The following is a 21,940-nucleotide window of genomic DNA, read 5'->3' on the forward strand; positions in this document are numbered from 1 at the left end:
TCGGCACCACCTCGATCTCTGCCCAGGTTTCTCTGCCATCCCTACGACCCGCTCGCTCGCACGCACGCACACAACGAACGCACCACACTGGCCGTGACAGTTGCGAACCAACAGTTGCAGAGACTGCAAGGTGCGAACCGACTTGTTCTTCTCCTCGGCCATCAACTGCGCAATGGCCGACACGGTGCACCGCCGCCGGCGCCCTGCCGTGTAAGTGCAATGATGATGGACGATGTCTCCTCCCGAGTCCGTCCGTCCGTCCGTCCGCCGCGCGCCCCCACCCTTCACGATGATGCATGTCACCTCGCTAACATGTTCCAGCTCATGCACGTTGTGCCGCCGCCGCAAGATCCGGTGCAACCGCGAGGCGCCGTGCAGCAACTGCATCCGCTCGGGCTCCGCGCCGTGCGTGTACGACGCTCCGCCGCCGCCCAGGAGGGCCGCCGGCAGCAATAACCACAACAATACCGCTGCTTCGCCTTGGCCGGCTGCCGGGGCCCGGCCTGGGACGCGGGGCCCGGCCGGGGCAGGGCCTGGGTCCACGTCCGTCGCCTGCGAGGTCTGGAAACAGGCGGCCCCGGGCGTGGCCACCCTGCACTCGTCGCTCAGCCCGTCGGCCGCAACGTCTGCCTCGTCCGTCATGCGGCGTGCCGGCGGTGGTGGCGGCGCGTTGTCGTCGTCGCCAGCCAGCACGGCCCCGCCCTCCCGGCCACGCTCGCACTGGGACGCGCCTTCCCCACCGCAGCTACAACTTCAGCAACAGCAACAACAACAACAACCACCACCACCCCAGCCCGTCCACGATGTCATTGACGAAATGTCGTCGCGCATCGCCGGCAGCTTCCACATGGTCAGCGACGGCGGGCCGGCCACGACCAGCGGCGGCGGCGGCGGCGGCACCAAGGCCGGCCACGGCGGCTCCAAGAACAAGCCCGCCATCCCGCGCATCGTCACCCACAAGCAGCGCACCTTTGGCCAGTCGCACTGGATCACGGCGTCGCTGCTCTTCTGGGACCTCATCGAGCTCATCGAGCCGCACCTCCAGGCCGGCCAGAACAACGACGCCACCGCCGGCCTCCGCCGCTGCAAGACGCTCGCCCGCATCGTCAAGGCCCGCAGGGCCCCCGCCTGGCCGACCGTGCCCACCCCGGACCTGCCCGACCGCCGCACCGCCGACGCCCTCGTCTCCTGCTACCTCCGCACCTCGGAGCGCCTCTACCGCGTCCTGCACATCCCCAGCTTCACCCGCGACTATGAGGCCCTGTGGACCACCACCCACGACCCGGCCACGGGCCAGTATACCGGGCCCCGGCCCCCGCCCGACAAGGACGCCAGCTTCCTCGTCCAGCTCAAGCTCGTGCTCGTCATCGGCACCGTCACCCACGACGCGACCTTTTCCCTGCGCGGCCACGCCACCCGCTGGATCTACGAGGCGCAGACCTGGCTGGCCGAGCCCAAGTTCAAGTCCCGGCTGCTGACGCTGCAGTCCGTCCAGACCCACATCCTGCTCCTCCTCGCCGAGGAGCTCGTCGCCGTCGGCGGGGACGCCGTCTGGATCGGCGCCGGCGCCCTGCTGCGGCGGGCCGTCCACCTCGGCCTGCACCGCGACCCGTCCCACCTGCCCCGGGCGTCGCTGCTCGTCACCGAGATGCGGCGCCGGCTGTGGAACACGATCCTGGAGCTCAACATGCAGTTCTGCGTCGCGGGCGGCACGCCGCCGGGCATGGTGCTCGAGGACTTTGACACGCTCCCGCCGGGCAACTTTGACGACGAGCAGCTCGTCGGCGGCGGCAGCGGCGGCGGCGGCGCAGCAGCAGCTGGTGGTGGCAAGGAGCCCTCGCCCAAGCCGGAGAGCGTGTACACGCAGACCTCGCTCGCGCTGGCCCTGCGGCGCACCTTACCCGTCCGGCTCAAGGCCGCGCGGGCGCTCAACAACGTCCGCTCCACGCACGGCACCTACGAGCAGATGCTGCGGCTGGACGGGGAGCTGCGGGCCGCGTACCGCGAGATGGGCGTCACGCTGCAGCGGTACAAGGCGCCGGCCGGGACCCCGTCGTCGTTTGAGCTCCGGGCCATCGACCTCATCATGCAGCGCTACCTGTGCTTCCTGCACATCCCCTACATCCAGGCGTCGCTGCACGAAAAGGCGTACGCGTACTCGCGCAAGGCGGCCCTCGAGTCGTCCATGAAGGTCTGGTATCTCGTGTTCCCGCCGCGGGCTGCTGCTACGACGACGACGACGACGACGACTCCCAGCGACAACAACAACAACGACGTCGACGACGAAGACCTGCTGGCACGCTTCGCGACCAACGGCCACGGCCTCTTCCGCACCACGGTGGCCAAGGTGTCGACCGTCGTCGCCAAGGAGCTGCGCATGCAGCGCCTCGAGGACACGAGCGTCATCCTCGCGTCGCCCGCCTCGGCGTTCCACATCCCCCTGCGCCCGGACCTGATTGCCATCCTCGACGCCTCGCGCGCGTGGCACCGCCGCACCCTCGAGTCCGGCGAGACCAACATGAAGGGGTTCTTGCTCGCGCACGCGGCCATGTCGTACGTCGACGTCATGGCCCGCGGGGAGCTTCCCGACCTGGCCGAGGAGCTGGTGCTGGTCATGATCAAGGCCATGGGGGAGAGCATCGAGCTGAGCATCCCGATCCTGGAGGCCGAGGCGGCGAAATACGGCCCGCCCGTCGTCGGCAAGGACATTGAGGCGCTCGCCGAGCTGGGCGGCAGGGAGAAGACCCGGGGAGAGCTGGACGGGCATGTGATTGGCCCGGTGGTGCAAGGGACTGAGATCTCGACGGGGGGACAAGGGGGAGGAGGAGGAGGAGGAGCGGCAGAGGGCGACGCCGGCTGGGATTTCATGGTGAGTTTTTTCTTCCTTCCTTGCTGTGACAGCGCTCAGTGTTAATTTCTCGCCCCCAAACAGATGTCGGACGGGCTGTTCACGGGCATGACCGACGCCGACCCGCTGAGCTGGATGGTCAGCGACGATGCCGTCGGGCAGGAGTGGTTCTTTCCATGACGAGTCGTCCCGTGAGCTCGTCTGGAACGGCGGCTGATTCTCTATGGGATCACGAGTTCCTTATCTGAACATGTCCACCGACCCTGTGTCACGCAAGTATCAGAAAGGCGCGACCTTGTCCCCTTATAAGCCTGATATCGAGAGCATGGCCAACCATATACATACTCGTTATTGCGAAACACAAGAACTACTGGCCGCCCCCACCACATCCAACAAGCACGGTGCCCGTCGCGCCGACATTCAGCGAGACGACCCTGGCCCCTTTCACCGCCCGCCTCCCCACGGCAATGGCCCGCGCGTGCTTGTGCGTGCCGCCGGGGATCTGGACCTCGGAGAACACGGCCAGCGTGCCGTCCACGAGCCGGCACTGCACGCTCCCGCCCGTCTGTGGCACGACGCAGTCGTACAGCGCGTCGTCCGACCCCGCGGGGGTGTCCTTGGCCAGCTGGCCGAGCACCGTCAGCCCGCCCTGCAGCTTGACCAGCGTAACCTGGCCAAACGGGCGGAGGTAGTTGAGCTGGCGCGACACGGTGAAGAGCTTCCCCTGGCTGTTGACGTGCATCGACACGCCCTTGCCGTGCTTGTCGTCGGACTCGTGGTCCTGGCTCTGGTGCTGGTTGCCCTGGTGGCCATGTTGGTGGCCCTTGCGGTACATGAAGATGCGCCGCTCGTTGCCGGCCGCGTCGGTCGCCTTGCGGCTGACCAGCGGGAACGACCGCCTCTTCGGTTGTTGCTGCTGCTGCTGCTGATTCCGGGGCACGCCGACCTCGGCCCTAAAGGTGGCGACCACCGACTTTTGCACCGTCGTCGTCACGGTCGAGCGGACGGTGGTGACGACGGGGCCGGGCGTCGTGGCGAGCGTTCTCTGCGTCGTGGCCGTGGCGTCGGTGAGGAGGCAGTTGCAGGCCTCGAGGTAGTTCCAGCGCGGGAAGGCCACGGTGTCGAGGCACGCCGGCGCCGGGGCGGGCGGGACAGCACGCTGTTCCAGGGGTACCGGAGGCGCAGTGGTCTTAGGGAAAGGGGCTGCCGCTTCTACATCTGCGTCTGCGGCACCGGCGCTGTCTTTATTCTCGGCCAGGATGGGGAACCCGGTCTGCTGTGCCACCTGGGCAGCACCCTGGATGCGGCTCTGGGGCTCGCAGACGCCCGAGGTGACGACCGAGGTGAAGGTCGAGGTCTGCGCGGGGCCCGTCGAGGTACCCGTGTACACGACGACGGTGGACGTGGCCCGGTCCAGGACGTAGCTGCAGAAGCGGCTGGCGGCGGCCGTCGACGAGGCGAAGCAGCCCTGGGCGTCGTCGCGGTAGTAGGCGTAGAAGTAGTCGTAGGGGAAGGCGTCGCTGCAGGTCGTGGCCGTGGCCGGCAGCTGAGAGTCGTAAAAGTTGCACAGGACGACGGTGCCGGTGGTACCGGGGTTCAACTCGGTGGTGCTCAGCTGCGCAATGTAGGCCTTGCAGGGGCCGCAGCAGCCCTCGCCGCACGCGGTGGCGCCGACGGGCGCATAGGCCGGGTAGGCGGCATACGAGATGGAGTTGACGGGCGCGCAGAGCGACGTGGCGATGCTGTTGTAGGCGGTGAGGCTGTAGAGGCTGTACGGGTGCGCGGTGCAGGTGCCCACGGCGGGCTGTGCGCAGGTGGTCAGTTGCTGGCCCATTGTGTTGTGCGTGGTATAGTAGCAGTAGATCCAGGTATGCAGAGGCGGACATGCATTGGCATCCCTCCCGGGCAGCGATATGCGTCCGTCCCTGGGCACATATAGACCTATACTTGTATTGTGCCTGGGCTGCAGTGACCGAGAGCCGGCCCGGGACGATGCTCCGACCACACAATTCATCTGGACCGCAGCGAAATGCTGGGCACACACAGACGACGCGCCGGGATGTGAGACACTACGGGATGTGAGACACGGCTGGGCTGGAGAGGGCTGAAGGAAGGGATTCCAATACCCGCAATGCATAGTATTCTCGGACCCCCAGAGGGATGAGGAAGCACGCGACTGTCAATAAAAAGCCCGCGGACCCCTGCCCCTTTGTTATTCCCCTCGCTCAGAGACACGACCTCGTTATGCATGGTGGAATGCCTATTGATTTGGTGGCTTGGGGACACAGGCTCCTGTTCCCTCTCTCCGGGGGCCTATGCAAAGAAGAAGCCCGTGAGCAATCAGGTCGAGTTTCTTCCCCTCTGGCCAGCTGCGAAGAATGAGCTCTGTTTATGGATGGCACGCAGGCCATCCAGACTCCCTTATCCCATGACGCCCAGGTCGACCCCAAGGGCCTCTCGCATGTGACGATCTGGAGAATGTGTGCTCATGTCCCGCAGCACAACATGGAAGCGCCACCGAGCTCAGCTACGAGCGTATATGTTGGGTATATATTTGCAGAGGCATACGCGGACCCGTAGGCTCTTGTACGGCCGTGCTCTATAACGCCGTCTGCGTGCGTCCGTTGATCCACGAGCGATTCACCAGGCGATAATAGCAACATGGAGATTCCCCTCCAGCCCGCCCTCGGCACCTGCGCTGCGCATCCGTACACCTTCTACGACATCGCGGCCTACAGTACTGCAGGGGGGACGCCATGCCCGCCGCCTAACCCCTACTCGACTGCCACCTCTGCAGTGACTTATTTGGGCGGCGGGATCGACAATTCATATGCCTGTCGTTACCAGTGTTCCAGCAGCTGCAAGGCCTATGTGGCTTATTATACAAGCTACCTCTACGGGCCGTCTCAGACGGTCAACTCGGTCAACTGCTTCTTTTACACTTCGCAGCTGCCGGCGCCGACCTCCTGCTCAGCGGCGGCGCCTTACATCTCCCTCTATGCCAGCTACTACGACGACATCCGGGTCTGCTTCCGCTCGTCGACCGCGGCGGCCAGCCGCTACTGCAGCTATCTGCTGAACAAGCCGGATCCGTCCACCGTCGTGATTTACACGACCACTTCCACGGGGCCGCCCCAGACCTCAACCTCCACCTCCGTCGTCACCTCGACAGTGTGTGCGCCGCAGAAACGCGCCCTGGGTGGCCGGGTGGCCCAGGAGACGGGCTTCCCCATCTTGACGGACGTAGGCTACGACAAGGCCGCCGCCGCCGCCGCCGCTCCGTCCCCGAAGCCTACCCCTTCCCCAGGGAAGCTGCCCCGGAGAGCGTTGGGCGCCCCTCCGGCATGCCCACCTCCTCAGCTGGAGCAGCGCGCACCACAGGCGCCACCCCCGGCGTGCTTTGATCCCGTTGCCTACTCGGACTGGACCTCCGTCGAGGCCTGTAGCTGCCTGCTCACGGACGACATCACGGCGACCACGGTGAGCTCTGCCAGCGTGACCCCAGGGGCGACGACCATCGTCAGCGCGACGGTGACGACGACGGTGCAGAGCTCGGCAGTGCCCACGTTCGAGGCCCTGGTCAACGTGCCTGCCAGGCAGCAGGGCGTGCCGCCCAGAGTCTTCCCGCTCATCAGCCGCAGGGTGACGGACGCGGACGGCAACGAGCGGCGCGTCCTGCTCTTCCGCAGGGGTCCCAAAAAGGAGCCCAAGGACGACCGCGGCGTGTCCATGTACGTCAGTCCCGAGGGCCAGCTGTTCACCGTCTCGCGCGAGCTCAACTACCTGCGGCCGTTTGGGCAGATCACCCTCGTCACCCTGCAGGGGGGGCTCGTCGTCCTGGGCCAGCTGCCGAAAGGCACAGCCGCGGACTCGCAGAACGTCCTCCAGGACTGCGTTGTGCCTGAGACGGGCAGCGTGCGGTGCAAGCTGAGCGACGGCCTGCCCGCGGTGTTTTCGGTGGTCCGGCTGCCGGGCGACGATCGCAAGCACGCGCGGGCCATTGCCGTCGGGCGGGAGGCCGTGGCGGGGGCCAGGGTCGTGTCACTGAACGTGGGCGCGCGGGGGACCGTGATTATCGGGTGTGGAGCGGAGGCGTAGTCTGTATGCATGTTTCCATGTTGTCGATTGCTGCTGATGGTATCTCGAGTGTTGGCTGGCAAGCCAGACCTGGCTGCGGATATGATCAGCGTCTGTTGAGAGCGGAGGGCTGCAAACGGGAAATCCAGGCACGAAGGCGCTTCAGTCACGTAATAAAACGCGCCATCACGAGGCGGTCATGTCGTTGTGGACGGGGTCACTCAGGTACGATACCTGGTTGAACAACGCGCATCATTGTTGAGGAGAGCTGGTCAAATGTCCGGACTCGAATAAAAAAGAGCAAAATAGAATTCCAAACTTCCAAAAATAAACACCAAAAACATACAACACCGGGGATTCGCTGGTCGTCACCGACCCAACTACTGATCCGGCGGTATCGAGCTTATGGAAAGGGGAGCGGACGGGACCCTCAGCTTTCTCGATCCTATGGTCGTATGTGCTGGGATTTGGTTTCTATGAGACTACATATAGGAACATGTTGTCTGCTGGTTCGGCAGTAAGACGATAGCACGTGACTAATCAACTGTGCCAAGCACATGCACATGCACCCACTTTGCCAAGCCTTGAGCTCGGACACGGTGGGTTATGTGTTGGTTTGACCAACAGGGCAAATTTGGTCAGGGCTTCAATGCTTGGAAATTGGAGTGCATCCTCCTTTTCGATTGATTGCCCGATTTCTCGGGAAGCATTACTTTGCCACCATTCACCGGCAGAGGAGTTCCTTCATCTCACAGCCTCACCACTCGGTACGATGCTGGCCGTCAGCCCCCCTGGCCGAAATGGTCATGGGTTACTACTGCTTGCTGCCATCATCCTCCTGCTCGTACAATCTGTGGCTGCCAAGGTGAAGCTCGACCAGGTGGGCGAAAACGCCAACCCCGACGTCTCGGGAAGAGTCCACTTCTACGCACCACGTCTCGACCGGACCTATCCAGGCTCGTGGGACAACACCACACCGAACCCGTGGACCCTCGAGCTCAACATCACCAGAGACCGCACGACTGGCCCCCTTGCAGACAGCCGCGTCCCACTCTTCACGCTACAGGCCATACCGCCCGCGCCGGGCCTGGACGGGGCGGTCTACTGGCCGAACGGCTCCTACACCATCGGCGATGTTGGGCCCTACGCTGTTAACCCCACCACGCAGAGCTGGTATGTCCAGATGGGTGTGCCGTACTGGACTCCAGACCTCGAGGTGCCCGAGGGCAACGACAAGCAGCGAGGGACCTGCCCCGGAAGCATATGGACCAGCAGGTGTATGGCTGCGATGCGCCAGGCCATCCAAGCCCAAGATCACTATGACCGCTTCAACGTCACGGGTCTTGCAGCCTGTGAGAGCCAGCCGACACTACACTTTCCCGTGTTCGGTGAGTACATCTGCCACCATCGTCTCGATAGGCATTCACTGACTTTGTTCAACCCCTGCCTTGAAATAGGCATAAGCCCGGATGACGATTTTACTGCCGGTACTATCGACCGCAACATCGCTCCTGATGGCTTTGGCACCTTTACAGAATACGACAGGCGAGGACTCGCGACGTTTCCGGTAGCCCTCGTCTTCAACATTCCTTACTGGTCCAAACTTCCTCAGCCGCCCTTGCCCGACGAGAACATCATCTTCGCATGTGTCAAGGTAGATACAACTCACAATGGTGCCAAGATGCCAACCGGAGGAGGTGTGATGACCGGAGGAAGTGCTCGGCAGGTTGGCGGGCAGGGTCGGTCGGCAATATGGTTCGCTATTGTCTCGGCGCTTTTTCTACTGGACAAAAGGCCTGGAGCATAATCATAAATAAATCAATCTCATAAACATACTGCTCCATTTCGGTCACAGTCTCTTTGTGCTCGGCCAAGCCGAGGCTGCATCGCCGGATGCGGTACCCGTGCACGTGGCCGACACCGCAAGGCACCGCAAGGCACCCACCCGCGCCAAGCCCCGCTGACGTCACCCCACGATCGCGTGTTGGCGCCTCGCTAATACCATACTAGACTGCGCCTTCCCTCGGGCAAACGGCGTCTCCCGCCCTCCCGAGGTCTACCTTCCTGCCTCACGCAACTTCACTCACCCCAATCCTCACCACCAGCCATGGCTCGCTCGCGACGCAGCCCGGGCGGCCTCCCGGCCACCACCACCCTCCTCCTCGTCCTCCTCCTCGCCTGCTGCCTCTTTGCGCAGCCCGCCGCGGCCTTTGGCGCCGGCTCCGTGCCGCCCGCCTCCGAATTCAACGGCTACGTCTGGCGCCACGGCGACATCTCCGAGGTCCTCAAGTACCTCCCCGCCAGCTTCATCACCGCCCACCGCTTCACCAAGCTCCAGCGCCGCCAAATCTACTTTGGCAACTGGTGTCGCGACTTTTCCCAGGTCATCGACACGACGTGCCTCGAGACGGTGCCGGAGCCGATCCTGCGGGCCATTGTGGCCGTCATGGCCTTCATGGAGTTTGGCTACGCGACCGACGAGTTCGACGTGACCCGCGAGCGCCTCGGCTGCTACACGCACGTCGAGCACATTGACAACCCCAAGGGCTACCCGGACAACGCCAAGGACGTCGACCCGCGCCTGCGCGGGCCCCTCGACCCCCGCGAGCTCGAGTTCGACCACCGCACGGGCATGAAGAACTACATTGCCAACAGCGGCAGAGGGTGGGACACGTCGGCCGACTACATACGCAGGCAGCTGCGGCTGAGCATCGAGCTCGGCCGCAAGGGCCGCAGCGGCAAGCACTCGGACGCCGCAAAGGAGAGCCTGTTCCACCTGGGCGCGGCCCTGCACACGCTCGAGGACTTTGCCGCGCACAGCAACTTTGTGGAGCTGTGCCTGCGCGAGCTGGGCGAGGACAACGTCTTCCCCATGGTGGGCGACCAGTGCACGGTCAAGGTGCCCGGCTGGAAGGGCAAGCAGGTGCCGCCGCTGGTGACGGGCACGTTTGGCATGCTCGACATTTTCCACAGCTTCCTCGGGGAGGCCGACGACATGGCGGTGCTGCAGAGCAAGGGCAGCCTGGGGGAGTTGGAGGAGGTGAGATTGTCTGTTTTGAACTCGCGAGAGAGAGAGAGAGAGAGCCAAAAACTAACCCCCGCAGAAATTCCAATTCGGCGGCATGGCCTTTGAGCAGCTCTTTGACCTCGTCAAGGGGGCCCTCGAGGCCCTCAGCAAGGTCACGGCCGGCAGCGAGCCCCTGCTGCAGCAGCTCGACGCGCTGCGGTCCATCTTCCAAAAGGCCGAGCAGGACGAGGCGGGCAGCGTGCACAGCGTCGACGAGGACGACTCGTCGCCCGTGCAGATTGCCAACGCCAACGCGCTCTGGTCCGCCATCGAGCCCATCTTCTACCCGCACGACCGCATAAAAAAGTGGCTGCAGGAGGGCGACGAGGAGGAGACGGAGGAGCAGGCCGGCGACCAGGCGACCAACGAGCTCGGCGACTACACGACCCAGATCGTGTGGCGGTTCCTGGCCATGATGATCGAGTCGTCGGTCAAGGAGCTGCGCAACGCCGTCCGGGCGGCCAAGGAGAAGGTCGACCAGGAGGCCGCCAAGTCGCACTCGGCCGAGATCTACCGCGCAGGGTCCGACGCCTCCGACCCCAGCCACTCGGACCTGTCCAAGGACCACTTTAGCAACGTGCTCAACCAGCCCGCGGGCCTCGTCTCGACCATCACGACCAACTGGGCCACGCAGCAGGTCGTCAGGTGCTGGGACAACCCAAAGCTCAGCGCCGACAGGACCATCGACGAGATCCTCAAGATCCTCCACCACCCGGCCTTCTACAGCAGGCGCGCGCCCATCCAGCAGTACATGTTCGACACGGTGCGCGGCTGGTGGGAGCACCACTCGGAGGAGAACAGGGACAAGATCCGCGGGATGCTGACCCGCGAGAGCGTCCAGGCCCGCGAGCACGAGGACCAGCACCTCACCCTCAAGGACCTGCAGGGCACCCTGCGGGGCGCCGCCGAGTTCCCCGGGTCCCGGCCCGATGTGAAGGCGCCGCCCAAGAAGCCGTCGGTGATTGTCAAGGGGGTCAACGAGGTGATTGCCGACGTGCAGTGGGTCGCCGGCACCGCGCACGAGAACACGAGCTACCTGGCCCGCGGGGTCTGGGACATCATCTCGCTGCCCGGGGGTTTGGTCGTGACGGTATTCCGGGCGACCAAGAGGACGGCCGGGTGGGTGGCCAGCGGCGTGTATGGTGTCGGGGCGAAGCTCTGGCCGTTTGGGAAGTGATTGGGCGGACAGAGGAATAAGCTGCATTCAAGGCGTCTGGTAATTGTAGGTTTGGCATAATAGATTCATCAGCAGAAGAAATATCAAAAAGTGGGTATATCCGACACACATAATTCACGTCCTTGTCGTCCTCCTCCCGCCGACCAGCCGGTCAAACTCGCCTCCGCGGTCGACCACGACCACCTCGTCCCTGCGGGTCCGCATGTTGCGCAGCGTGACCACGAGGGCCGAGTAGTCGTCGCCCTTCCACCGCGCGCCCATCCAGATGTACCGCCGGTCGAGGGGGATCTCGCCCGTGGCCGGGTCCCGCCCGGCCTCCTCGAGGGCGCAGGCGGCCTCGGTCCGGATCACGGCCGTCTTGCTGTCCCACTCGCTGCCGTGGCGGCGCACGAGCCGGCGGTACAGCGCGAAGCCCCGGTCCCGGACGTCGCGGTACCGGCAGCGCGCGGTGAAGCCGTGCACGATGGGGAGCAGCTGGTCGTCAAACATGCGGCGGATCGGGGTGGCGGCGGTGGTTTTGTTATTGTTTTTGTTGTTGTTGTTGCTGCTGTCGTGGCGTTTCTGCTGCTGCTCCTGGCGGTCCAGCTCGTCGAGCAGGTTCTCAATCAGCGAGCACGTCTCGCGGCACTGCTCGGCCAGCACGTCCCACATGCGCTCCGTCGGGTCCAGCGCCGCCATCGAGTGCACGAGCGCGAGGGAGCCCCCGATCTGGTAGACGAGGAGCATGCGTCGGGTCTGCTGGTGCTGCTGCCGCTGGGCTTGGGTGTCTGCAGTCTCGTGATCTTCGTGATCGTCGTCGTCGTCGCTCTCGGTCTTGCTCGTCGTCGTAGTGAGACTGCTGTTGATGCTCGCGAGGCGGTGCTTGAGCAGGGCCAGCCAGCCCCGGAACAGCGCGACGAGCTGGTTCTGCTCGTCCACGGCCCGCGGCGTGGGCGGGTGCTGCTCGATGACGACGAGCCGGTGGATGGCAAAGAACCAGGTCGTCACGGCCGTCATGGTCTTCTCGTAGGCGCGGCTGTTGCCCTCTGGGTCAGTGGCCGTGACTATCAAAGGGAAAGCGCGAAATGTACATGTGCTTACATAATCTCGGCCAGGCTGGCGTTGAGCGCCGGGACACCGGCCTTGAGGTCCAGCGGCACCGTCCAGAGGGCCTCGAGCTGCGGCGGCGGGAAGGCCGGGTAGTTTGGGGCACAGAAGCCGCGGATCACGGCGACGCGGGGCAGGAAGAACTCGGCCTCCTCGACGCCGGCGTCGTCGACGGCGGCTGCTATCTTGGGTGTCGGCTTCCTCGCCGTCGCCCCGGACCGCACCTTTCGTGCGTCATCTGGCCCCCGAACCACTTCGTCTGAGTCCCGAGCCGGCGCCGCGGCAGACAAGCTCGACAGCCGGCCCTTGAGCGCCAGCACCGCGGTAGCGAGCAGCTGGTCCACCGTGTCGATGTTACCCTGCAGGGCCTCGTACGCGACAAAGAGGATGCTGGCAATCAGGATCGTGCGGGCCTGCGACTCGACGGCCTTGCTGTCGTGGCCCGCCGCGAGCAGCTGCCGCATGTACGCGAGGGCCTGGATGTAATACCGCGTCGCGCGGGTGTGGTGGACGCTGAGGCGTGATGGTGAGGTGGCCGCGCACAGGGGTAGCTCGACTGGTCTGCTGTCGTCGTCGTCGTCCTTGCTGTTGTTGTTGGTGGCTGAGAATCCGGGACTCCCACTACTACTCGAGACAGGACTCGAGACAGGACTCGAGACAGGACTCGGAGACGGAGTGAGCGTGGCAGACGCGGCGGCGGCAGCAGCAGCATCCTGCCGGGCACAGTCGAGGGCGCCGAGGCCGAGGATGCAGGCGCGGATGCACGGGTTGCGCATGCCCTCGCGCGGCACGACGCGGGTCCAGAGGTCCAGGCTCTGGCCCTGGACGACCATGTTGTGCACGGTGCGCCGGCGGAAGACGTCGAAGTAGGCGGCCTCGAGGGCCGTCAGGCGCGTGTCGCACTGCGGCCTGATGGAGCCCGAGATGAGGTCTGTTCGTGGGCTGGATCTGCTGGAGGAGGCGGAGGAGGAGACAGAGGAGGAAGGCACGGCCGGCCGTTTGCCACCACCGAGTCCAGCCCCGGCCCCGGCACCGGACGTGGCCGGCCGCACGGCAAAGGAGCCCGGGAGGGCGGCAGTCAGCAGCTGCAGGGAGCAGTCCGAGCCGGCGGCGACGCAGCGGCCACAGCGCGGGCGGCGCTCGTCGCATTTGACATGGCGGCGCTTGCACTGGAGGCAGCCCAGGCGCGACTTTGTGCGGAAGGCTCGCTGGCGTGGGGCGGCAGCAGCAGCGGGCTCGGGCATGCCCGGCGGTCGAGGTGGTGGTGTGGTGTGGTTGTGACAGCGACGGGGATGGTTGCAGGCAGTGGGAGGAGGGAGGGAAAGGATTCGAGCCCAAAGCCCACCGTTGGACGACAGGACGGCAGTTGGCCGCCTCAGTGGAGCAAGCGTCGATGCGGTTAGCCCGGCCCTTGTCGAGACGTGTCCGGGCGGGTGGAGAAGCCGCAGGAGCTTGCCACGGCGCAATAATGGATATATAGAACGAGACCACGAAACTCATTCTGGTTCGATGCTGAGACACACATTTTTTCACGGGCTGCACAGAAACGAAACGAGGCAATTATGCAAACATCCGTGCGTCCCTGGCCCAGTATGGCGGGCGCACACAGGGATGCCGCATGCACATACGGCTAGTTCCGGCTGACATATTGCATGTGATAATTAACCCGGCTCGTCTATAGTCTGTCTGCTCTACCATAGTATAGTCTGGCACTCGCTCACAGCGCCTTCTCCAGCACCACAAAGTGCAGGTCGTCCCGCAGCACCCGCCCGCCGCGCATCCGCGCCACCATCTCGTGCGGGAACGGCCGCGTCGGCTCCGTGGTGCTCTGCGCGTAGCCCCGGCGCTCGTACCACGCGATGATGTCCGCCCGGGCCGCGATAACCGTCATCTCCATCGTCGTCACGCCCCAGCGCCGCGCCGCCTCGCGCTCCGCGTGCTCGAGCACCCGCCGCCCGATCCCGCCGGCCTGCCGGTTCGGGTCTACCGCGAACAGGCCAAAGTAGCCGACCTGCTGCTGTTTTTCGGTCGTCGTCTCCGTCGTGGTGGAAGAGGAGGAGGCGCCGCTCCGGTGCAGGAACTCGCAGCACGAGACGACGTCGTCGGTGCCCTCGACCGTGACCACCATGACCACCCCGTTGGGCTCCGAGATCTTCTCGAGCAGCCCGGGCTCGTCAATGCGCTCGCCCTCGACGAGGTCGGCCTCGGTGGTCCAGCCCTTGCGGCTGGCCTCGCCGCGGTACGCGGACTGGATGAGGGCGAGGAGCGCGGGTATGTCGGCCGCCGTGGCGTCCCGGAAGGTGAGATGTGGCTGGGACATTTTGGGCTGTGCTGGAGTGCTTGTGCTGGACGTTTGCTTGCGCTGAGCCAAAAGGGGCGGTGCAATTGCGTCGATGAGGGCCGTGGCCGGTCTAGTAGATGAAGCGAATGCTGAATATAAGAAATTAGGCTCGGCCAGGGATCTGCCCTTCCTCTGAGTCACTTCGCGAGGCCGGGACGGCGATGGCGGCGGAGGCGGGACAAAGAAAGGCCTGCCCACCTGCCTGCGCTTCGCGAGGGCCTCGCCAATTAATCTAGAACATTCCCAGCGCCGTTTGTTCGGCCCCACCACGGCTAACGTCTCCGTCCTTGCCCCGCCTCCGTGCTGACACCAGGGGCCGATCGAGGCCGGGCTTGTACCTTGACGAGGCAGGGGCTGCCCAGGTGACGTGGTCTTTCCACATGAGGAACGAGTGCACGCAAAAAGAGAAAAAAAGCCCCGGGGTGGATACAGACCCACGAGGACCCTGCCTGCTTGTCCTCGTACGTGAGTGGCGATTGCCGCGCGAGACTCGTCACCGCAGGCTGTGTCCCAAGGTGTGACTTCGGCCAGGCGGCAGGCGTTTCCTGACGCATTGTCAGTGTGCACACAGGGGCCGAGGATGGAGAGCTTGTCTGAGGATGATGAGGAAGAGGATGTGCCACGGAAGGGCTGCCGGCATGTGTGGCCCTTTACTCTGGGCTGGGAGCCGTGCACAAGTTAAACCCTCATTGAAAGTATGCCTGGACAGGGACGTGGCAAATCTTGGGCTTTCCAGTAGAGGAAGGTGACCGATTTGGAAAGAATGGCTAAGGGTCACTCAGTCCTTTAATTCACGTTCACAAAATACTACAATTCATTGCTGACACGTTCATTCATTCTGGTTTCTGATCTGTGCTACATAGTCCAAACCAGCCTACAGCTTCGACGCGACCTTGGACTGGTGCAGGTCGAACCGGTCGAGGTTGGCCACCTTTGTCCACACGTTGACAAAGTCCTTGACAAACTTGTCGCGGCTGTCGCTCTGGGCGTAGATCTCGGAGATGGCGCGCAGCTCGGCGTGCGAGCCGAAGACGAGGTCCACGCGGGAGCCGGTCCACTTCTTGGCGCCCGTCTTGCGGTCGGTGCCCTCAAAGGTCTCGCTGTCCGGGCCCGTGGGCTTCCAGACGGTGCTCATGTCGAGCAGGTTGACAAAGAAGTCGTTGGTCAGGGTGCCGGGCTTGTCGGTGAAGACGCCCGTCGACGAGCCGTCAAAGTTGGCGTTGAGCGCGCGCAGGCCGCCGAGCAGGACCGTCATCTCGGGCGCCGTGAGGGTCAGCAGGTGCGCGCGGTCGACGAGGAACTGCTCGGCCTTGACGCGCTGCGAGGAGCGGCCGTAGTTGCGGAACCCGTCGACGGCGGGCTCGAGGTGGCCCACGGACTGGACGTCGGTCTGCTCTTGGGTGGCGTCGCCGCGGCCCGGGGTGAAGGGCACCTCGACGTTGTGCCCCGCGTCCTTGGCGGCTTTCTCGACGGCGGCGACACCGGCCAGGACGATGATGTCGGCGATGCTGATCTTCTTGCCGCCCGACGCGGAGCTGTTGAAGCTGCCGGCAATGTCCTCGAGCGTCTTGAGCACGTGGCTGAGCTGCAGCGGGTTGTTGACCTTCCAGTCCTTCATCGGGCTCAGGCGGATGCGGGCGCCGTTGGCGCCGCCGCGCTTGTCGGAGCCGCGGAACGTCGACGCCGAGGCGAACGCCGTCGAGACGAGCTGCGGGACGGTCAGGCCCGAGGCCAGGATTTTCTCCTTGAGGGCGGCAATGTCGGAGCCGTCGACGAGGGCGTGCTCGACCGCCGGGATAGGGTCCTGCCACAGCAGGTCCTCTTTGGGGATCTCGGGCCCCAGGTACCGCGCCTTGGGGCCAACGTCGCGGTGGAGCAGCTTGAACCAGGCGCGCGCAAAGGCGTCGGCGAACTGGTCCGGGTTCTCGAGGAAGCGGCGCGAGATCTTCTCGTACTCTGGGTCGTAGCGCAGCGACAGGTCGGTCGTCAGCATGCGCGGCTTGTGCTTCTTGTTCTTGTCGTACGCGTCCGGGATGAACTCGTCGGCGTCCTTGGCCACCCACTGGTTCGCGCCGGCCGGGCTCTTGGTCAGCTCCCAGTCGTACTTGAACAGGTACTCAAAGTAGGCGTTGCTCCACTGCGTCGGGGTCTTGGTCCAGATGACCTCGAGGCCGGACGTGATGGTGTCCGGGCCCTTGCCCGAGGCGTGGCTGTTCTTCCAGCCGAAGCCCTGCTGCTCGATGCCCGCGCCCTCGGGCTCGTCGCCGACATTGTCGGACGACGCCGCGCCGTGGGTCTTGCCGAAGCTGTGGCCGCCGGCGATGAGGGCGACCGTCTCCTCGTCGTTCATGGCCATGCGGCCGAACGTCTCGCGGATGTCCCGGGCCGCGGCCTTGGGGTCCGGGTTGCCGTCGGGGCCCTCTGGGTTGACGTAGATGAGACCCATGTGCGCGGCGCCCAGGGGCTTCTCGAGGTTGCGGGTGTGGATGTTCTTGGCACCGCCCTCGTCCGAGTCGACGACGCCGCCCTTGGACACGCCCGGGTTGCCGTCCGAGTAGCGGACGTCGTTGCCGAGCCACGTCATCTCGCCGCCCCAGTACGTGCTCTGGTCGGCCTCGAACGTGTCGGCGCGGCCGCCGGCGAAGCCAAACGTCTTGAAGCCCATGGTCTCGAGGGCGACGTTGCCGGTGAGCAGCATCAGGTCGGCCCACGAGATCTTGTTGCCGTACTTTTGCTTGATGGGCCACAGCAGGCGGCGGGCCTTGTCGAGCGACACGTTGTCGGGCCAGCTGTTGAGGGGCGCGAAGCGCTGCTGGCCCTGGCCGCCGCCGCCGCGGCCGTCCTGGACGCGGTACGTGCCGGCGCTGTGCCAGGCCATGCGGACAAAGAGGCCGCCGTAGTGGCCAAAGTCGGCGGGCCACCACTCCTGCGAGTCGGTCATGAGGGCTGCCAGGTCCTTCTTGAGGCCCTGGTAGTCGAGCGTCTTGAAGGCCTCGGCATAGTCAAAGTCCTTGGCGAGGGGGCTCGAGACGCCCGTGTGCTGGCGCAGGATGTTGAGGTACAGGTTGTTGGGCCACCAGTCCTTGGGCTGGGTGCCGCCACCACCCGTGTTGATGGTGTTGGAAAAGGGACACTTCTTCTCCTCAGACATGGTTGCGGGTGGATGCTGTGAGGTGAGAGATGGGGGAGGATGGAGGAGGGAGGAAGAGGAGGGAGAGGAGGGAGAGAAGTAAGTAAAGGGCGAAGACGAAGAAAAATAAGACGGGAAACCTTAATTGGGCGACCCGGGAAGCCCAGGGAAGCAATGGCAAACGAGGACAACCGAGTCGTCGGAGCAAAGAGGAGGAGGAGGAGGCAACCCCGCACGCCCAGTCGCGGTCAGTAGTCCGCAGGGACTCGCTGGCCAGACAGCTGCAGCCTCGAAGCACGCCAATCACGCACAGGCATCTGTTCACGCAGCGCGAGCACGTCGTTGCCGCACCAGGTGGGATCATCGGCACCCCGCGAAACAGGCTGCATGTATGCTGTGTGTGCGTCGCTGCAACCCCCGCCGATTCCCGGCTGCAGTGCCGAAGCACCGTCTGTGGCAAGACACGATGATGATGACATCTGGGAGCTGCGTGGACGTGCTCGGCAGGCACAAGAGGGGTCCGTCTCTATCCATCTAGGGGTCCAGCCTAGCCCTCCTCCTAGTGTCCGGCTTGTCTCTGTCGCGCGTCCATGTGGTGATGCTCTCGTGGCAGAGTCGCCTCGATGGAAATTGGAAATGGATGACAAGGACTGACCCCACACGCGGGCCCACCACCCCCACTGCCCCTCCCCCGCCTCTGCGTCCGCACTTCCGCACCTCGGAAGCGGCCCCGCCACAAAGTGCAGCCAATGAGGCGGCCGTGATTACTCGCGCCCGCCCATCCTCGACGCGTCTCTCCCTCCCCCAAGGTTCTCGGCCTGCAAGGTAGGCAGCATTGACAACAGATTCCGGCACACCCCCGAGTGTCCGAGGCGGCATTCGCCGATAACGGACGGCTTACAGCACCCAGGCCTGGCCCAGGCGCAACATATTTTCCTCTCTGGTGGTGGCCTGCCTGCCTGCTGCTCCATGACGCATGCCGTGCCCACAATCAGCTCATTCCGCCTCCCCTGCTGCTGTCCCCCTTCGGCCCCACCAGCGCCTCCCTCCTGCTTCCCCCCCGATCGATCGTGTCGACGGGTTCAATGCGCGCAGTCAGCTGACCTTGGGCTGTGCTGGGAGCTGGACGAGCGGGGCTCGGCTCGTCGACGGCCAGCTTCGGCAGCGTTTCCGTCAGTTCCGGTGTCACGGGGTCGCGTACACCTTCCGGGACGAGCAGAGTATACAGTTGGTCAGAAGATATCGTGAGGTGGCACAGCGGCAACGCCTTGTATTGGGTTCTGCGACGATGGACATCTTCACAGCGACACCTTACACTCTGCCCCTCGGCTCCAGTGTCACCCACAAGCCGGCCATCATCCAGAACGCCGCGCTGTGCATCTTCTCCACGGGCCGCGTCGGGTCCAGGATCGTAAAGTCGTACCGGCGGAGCAGCTACACCCATCCACACAGATCAGCATTTTGTCCCCAAGTCGCACACACATCATCAGAGACAAATCTCACCTCGGGCAGCGCCTTGCTCAGCTGCATAAACGCCACGCTCCGGCCCAGGCACTTGAACCGGCCGTACCCAAACAGCGCCTCGAGGCAGGCCGACATGTCGTCCAGCCGCGCCCGGTCGCCCGCCGCCGCCTCGAGCCACCGCTCCGGGCGGAACACGTCGGCGTCGTCGCCCCAGTGCGTCTTGCTGCGGAGGATGCCCCACTGGCGGCACGAGGGAGAAGTCAGCACACCGAAACGAGAGTGATGGGCGATGTTCAGTAAACAGAGAGAATACACACCCCGTCCATGCCGACCTGCGTCCCCGCAGGCAGCTCGTACCCAGCCACGACGTCTCCGCCCGGGGGAACCGTCTTGTTGAGCAGCGGCGTCTGCGAGGGGAAGATGCGCACGCTCTCCCGGATCACGGCCTGCAGGTACGGCATCTTCTTGGCCTCGGCGTCGCGGATGATGGCGGTCGGGGCGGTGCTCGATGCCGAGACAGACGAGTCCGAGTCCGAGTCCGCGTCAGCAGAGGCATCAATCTCGGCCATGAGCTTGTTGTAGACGCGCGGGTTGGTCAGGATGTACACGAGCGCCATGCGCAGGGCCACGGCGACCGAGTCTGTCCCTGCGACGCTGTTTTTGGGGGCGGTATCAGTCAAGCATCAAATACAACACCACCGAATAACAAAACTCACACCTGCACGAGGGCTTCGCTGGTGGCCTCGCTCCTGGTGGCGCCCTGACGCAGGAACCTGTCTATCATGTCCCGCCTCGGCTCGGCGCCGGGCTGGAACCGCTCGTCGAGCGTCTCATCGGCGGCCCGGATGAAGCAGCCCAGGCCGCTCTTGTCCGTGGGCTTGGGCAGCGCCTCGGAGAACGGCCACGTCTGGAACAGCCTGCCCAGCACGGGGAACGTCGCGCACGTCGAGGCGATCGGGAAGAAGCCCTCGTTCCACCGGATCCAGTCAAATAGGTCCTCCCCGTCGTCCAGGAACCCAAACGGCCGACCAAACGTCATGTCCCCGACAATGTCGAGCGCCAGGAACTGCGTGATGACCGAGAGGTCCACCCTCTTCGTCGTCTCGGCACCATGGTGGTTCACGTGCCTGCGCTCGAGCAGCGCAAACAGTCGCGCGAGCTGCCGGTCGATGGCGTCCTCGACCATTGCGCTGGCCGAGTAGCCCGGGCCGATCTTGGTCCGCAGCGCGGCGTGCCGGTCCTCATCGAGCATCGAGAACGAGTGGTCCACGCCCTTCTGGAACCGGAACGTGCCGTACCAGGGGCCCTTGCGGTACGGCGACCGCGGGGCCTCCATCTTCTGGCAGTGCCGGAAGTCGGTCGTCAGCACGGCCTTGGGGCCGATGCGGACCAGCGGGCCTGCGGGGGTTGTCTGTGAGTCGACGTGTATGGTGGCATTGCAGGTAACAGCTGACGAGTCAAATCACTCACCATACTTCCTCGACAGGTCACTGAGCGACTTGTGCGAGTACCCGCCGAGGTTGGCCTGCAGCATCGGCAAGGGAGAGATGGACCACCAGAGCGGGCCCGGCACGTGCGCGAGGCGTCGCCACTCGACGACCCATTTCACGAGGTACGCGACGGGCAGCAGGGAGAGTAGGAGCGGGCGGACGAGGCCGGCAGTGTCGATGCTTGCGAAGGACACCATCGCGCCGAGTCTGTTGGGCCATCAAGTGTCAGAGGGGAAGGGGAGGAATCTGCACAAGCGGAGGAGGCATCTGCACCCAATCTTTATCAAGTGTGGGAGACCTTCCTACGGCTGGCCAGGCCACCCCAGAGTCTCAAAGTGACCTGTCAGCCCGGGCGGTGGATTGAAGAAATGGGCCGGCCTCATGACCCCTGTCTCGCGGCAGCCAAGCGGGGTCTCAGGGGTTGTTCCCTGGCAGAGTATGGCCAGCCAGAGTGTCGGGAATTTGATTTCTTGCGTGCGGCAGGCTGTAGATGAGATAAGACCAGTCGCGTATGCTTTGCCCTGGACGCATGTACCTGCGGTTGTCTATCGTGTCTCGGGCTCTGACGCATTGTCAGCATGGGGTGCCGCGCTGGCTGCCCTTTTAGGCCGCGAGAGGGAATCTCCTGAGCCATACGTACTGGCTGGCCCGGAGGCCCGGGTTCCTGGATCCCTCCATGTTCATCGCGCAGCCTTGTGGATCGGGCAGTTTTTGCTGCTCCACACGATGGACGGACGGAGCCAGCTGCGCTAGCGGCCCCATAAGGCGCCTGTCAACAGGGAACAAGCTGGCACGCGGGACAAACAGTGGAGGTGCGGCGATGGACCAGCTCGGGATGAAGGCGACGGCTTGTGTGGACTGCTTTTTTCCGATTCGCTCCGCGGGCGGCGGCAGCAGCCACAGCAGGAGCTGGAGCAGCCTCTAATGGAACACGGCTGAGGGACAAATCGTGTCGCTTCGATGCGCTCTGGGCTGAGCTGTCACTTTTGGCCGGCCCCGCGTTGCTTTTCCCAGTGTAGGCACGAGGACTGGAAGATTGTGATTAGCTGGCTGGCCACGAAGCAATGCCGCTCGCTTGAGATGCCCATTATCGCGCAGAGGGGGCGTTCCGCGAGCTTAAAACGACGAGGTAAGATGCAGGTACGTGAGATTGCACCGGGGGGCCGGCTTGCCTTTCTGAGCGTGACAATCCCACGCTGTGGGCGACCAGATAACACATCCCAGGCCGCCGGACACCCCGCGGCTCGTTTCCGGTGCAGG

General features: G+C 64.5%; 9 protein-coding genes across 9 annotated transcripts; 4 read left to right on the forward strand and 5 right to left on the reverse strand.

The window, feature by feature from the left end:
* Positions 1-41: 41 nt before the first annotated feature.
* On the forward strand, positions 42-2,914 carry B0I36DRAFT_416929 (uncharacterized protein; the record flags this gene model as incomplete). Its single annotated transcript, XM_046162093.1, has 5 exons — positions 42-210; positions 322-637; positions 758-850; positions 905-1,296; positions 1,336-2,914. Exons 1-5 carry the CDS (start codon positions 173-175, stop codon positions 2,912-2,914), a joined length of 2,418 nt encoding a protein of 805 aa, XP_046008539.1. The 5' UTR covers positions 42-172.
* On the reverse strand, positions 2,822-5,315 carry B0I36DRAFT_332365 (uncharacterized protein). The gene is made up of 2 exons (XM_046155100.1): positions 2,933-5,315; positions 2,822-2,869 (listed from the first exon to the last, which is right to left on the reverse strand). Exon 1 carries the CDS (start codon positions 4,983-4,985, stop codon positions 3,216-3,218), a length of 1,770 nt encoding a protein of 589 aa, XP_046008540.1. The 5' UTR covers positions 4,986-5,315; the 3' UTR covers positions 2,822-2,869; positions 2,933-3,215.
* A 165-nt stretch (positions 5,316-5,480) lies between these two features.
* On the forward strand, positions 5,481-7,343 carry B0I36DRAFT_332366 (uncharacterized protein). The gene has a single exon (XM_046155101.1). The coding sequence runs from the start codon at positions 5,510-5,512 to the stop codon at positions 6,944-6,946; it is 1,437 nt and encodes a 478-aa protein (XP_046008541.1). The 5' UTR covers positions 5,481-5,509; the 3' UTR covers positions 6,947-7,343.
* A 208-nt stretch (positions 7,344-7,551) lies between these two features.
* B0I36DRAFT_332368 (uncharacterized protein) lies at positions 7,552-8,750 on the forward strand. Its single transcript, XM_046155102.1, has 2 exons — positions 7,552-8,313; positions 8,383-8,750. The coding sequence occupies exons 1-2, from the start codon at positions 7,575-7,577 to the stop codon at positions 8,730-8,732; spliced, it is 1,089 nt and encodes a 362-aa protein (XP_046008542.1). The 5' UTR covers positions 7,552-7,574; the 3' UTR covers positions 8,733-8,750.
* On the forward strand, positions 8,751-11,275 carry B0I36DRAFT_332369 (heterokaryon incompatibility Het-C). Its single transcript, XM_046155103.1, has 2 exons — positions 8,751-9,965; positions 10,030-11,275. The coding sequence occupies exons 1-2, from the start codon at positions 9,033-9,035 to the stop codon at positions 11,167-11,169; spliced, it is 2,073 nt and encodes a 690-aa protein (XP_046008543.1). The 5' UTR covers positions 8,751-9,032; the 3' UTR covers positions 11,170-11,275.
* On the reverse strand, positions 10,980-13,719 carry B0I36DRAFT_165435 (uncharacterized protein). Its single transcript, XM_046148719.1, has 2 exons — positions 12,250-13,719; positions 10,980-12,184 (listed from the first exon to the last, which is right to left on the reverse strand). The coding sequence occupies exons 1-2, from the start codon at positions 13,497-13,499 to the stop codon at positions 11,284-11,286; spliced, it is 2,151 nt and encodes a 716-aa protein (XP_046008544.1). The 5' UTR covers positions 13,500-13,719; the 3' UTR covers positions 10,980-11,283.
* A 253-nt stretch (positions 13,720-13,972) lies between these two features.
* Positions 13,973-14,575, reverse strand: B0I36DRAFT_366895 (acyl-CoA N-acyltransferase; the record flags this gene model as incomplete). The annotated part of the gene is made up of 1 exon (XM_046159374.1): positions 13,973-14,575. One exon carries the CDS (start codon positions 14,573-14,575, stop codon positions 13,973-13,975), a length of 603 nt encoding a protein of 200 aa, XP_046008545.1.
* Positions 14,576-15,409: 834 nt separating this feature from the next.
* B0I36DRAFT_332374 (peroxidase/catalase) lies at positions 15,410-17,995 on the reverse strand. The gene has a single exon (XM_046155104.1). It carries the CDS (start codon positions 17,745-17,747, stop codon positions 15,471-15,473), a length of 2,277 nt encoding a protein of 758 aa, XP_046008546.1. The 5' UTR covers positions 17,748-17,995; the 3' UTR covers positions 15,410-15,470.
* A 1,042-nt stretch (positions 17,996-19,037) lies between these two features.
* B0I36DRAFT_366897 (pisatin demethylase) lies at positions 19,038-20,877 on the reverse strand (the record flags this gene model as incomplete). The annotated part of the gene is made up of 5 exons (XM_046159375.1): positions 19,038-19,160; positions 19,230-19,430; positions 19,508-19,844; positions 19,907-20,588; positions 20,661-20,877. 5 exons carry the CDS (start codon positions 20,875-20,877, stop codon positions 19,038-19,040), a joined length of 1,560 nt encoding a protein of 519 aa, XP_046008547.1.
* Between the last annotated feature and the right edge of the window lie 1,063 nt (positions 20,878-21,940).

Source organism: Microdochium trichocladiopsis (genome assembly GCF_020744255.1).
Source record: "Microdochium trichocladiopsis strain MPI-CAGE-CH-0230 chromosome Unknown B0I36scaffold_9, whole genome shotgun sequence".
NCBI classification, from domain to species: Eukaryota; Fungi; Ascomycota; class Sordariomycetes; order Xylariales; family Microdochiaceae; genus Microdochium; species Microdochium trichocladiopsis.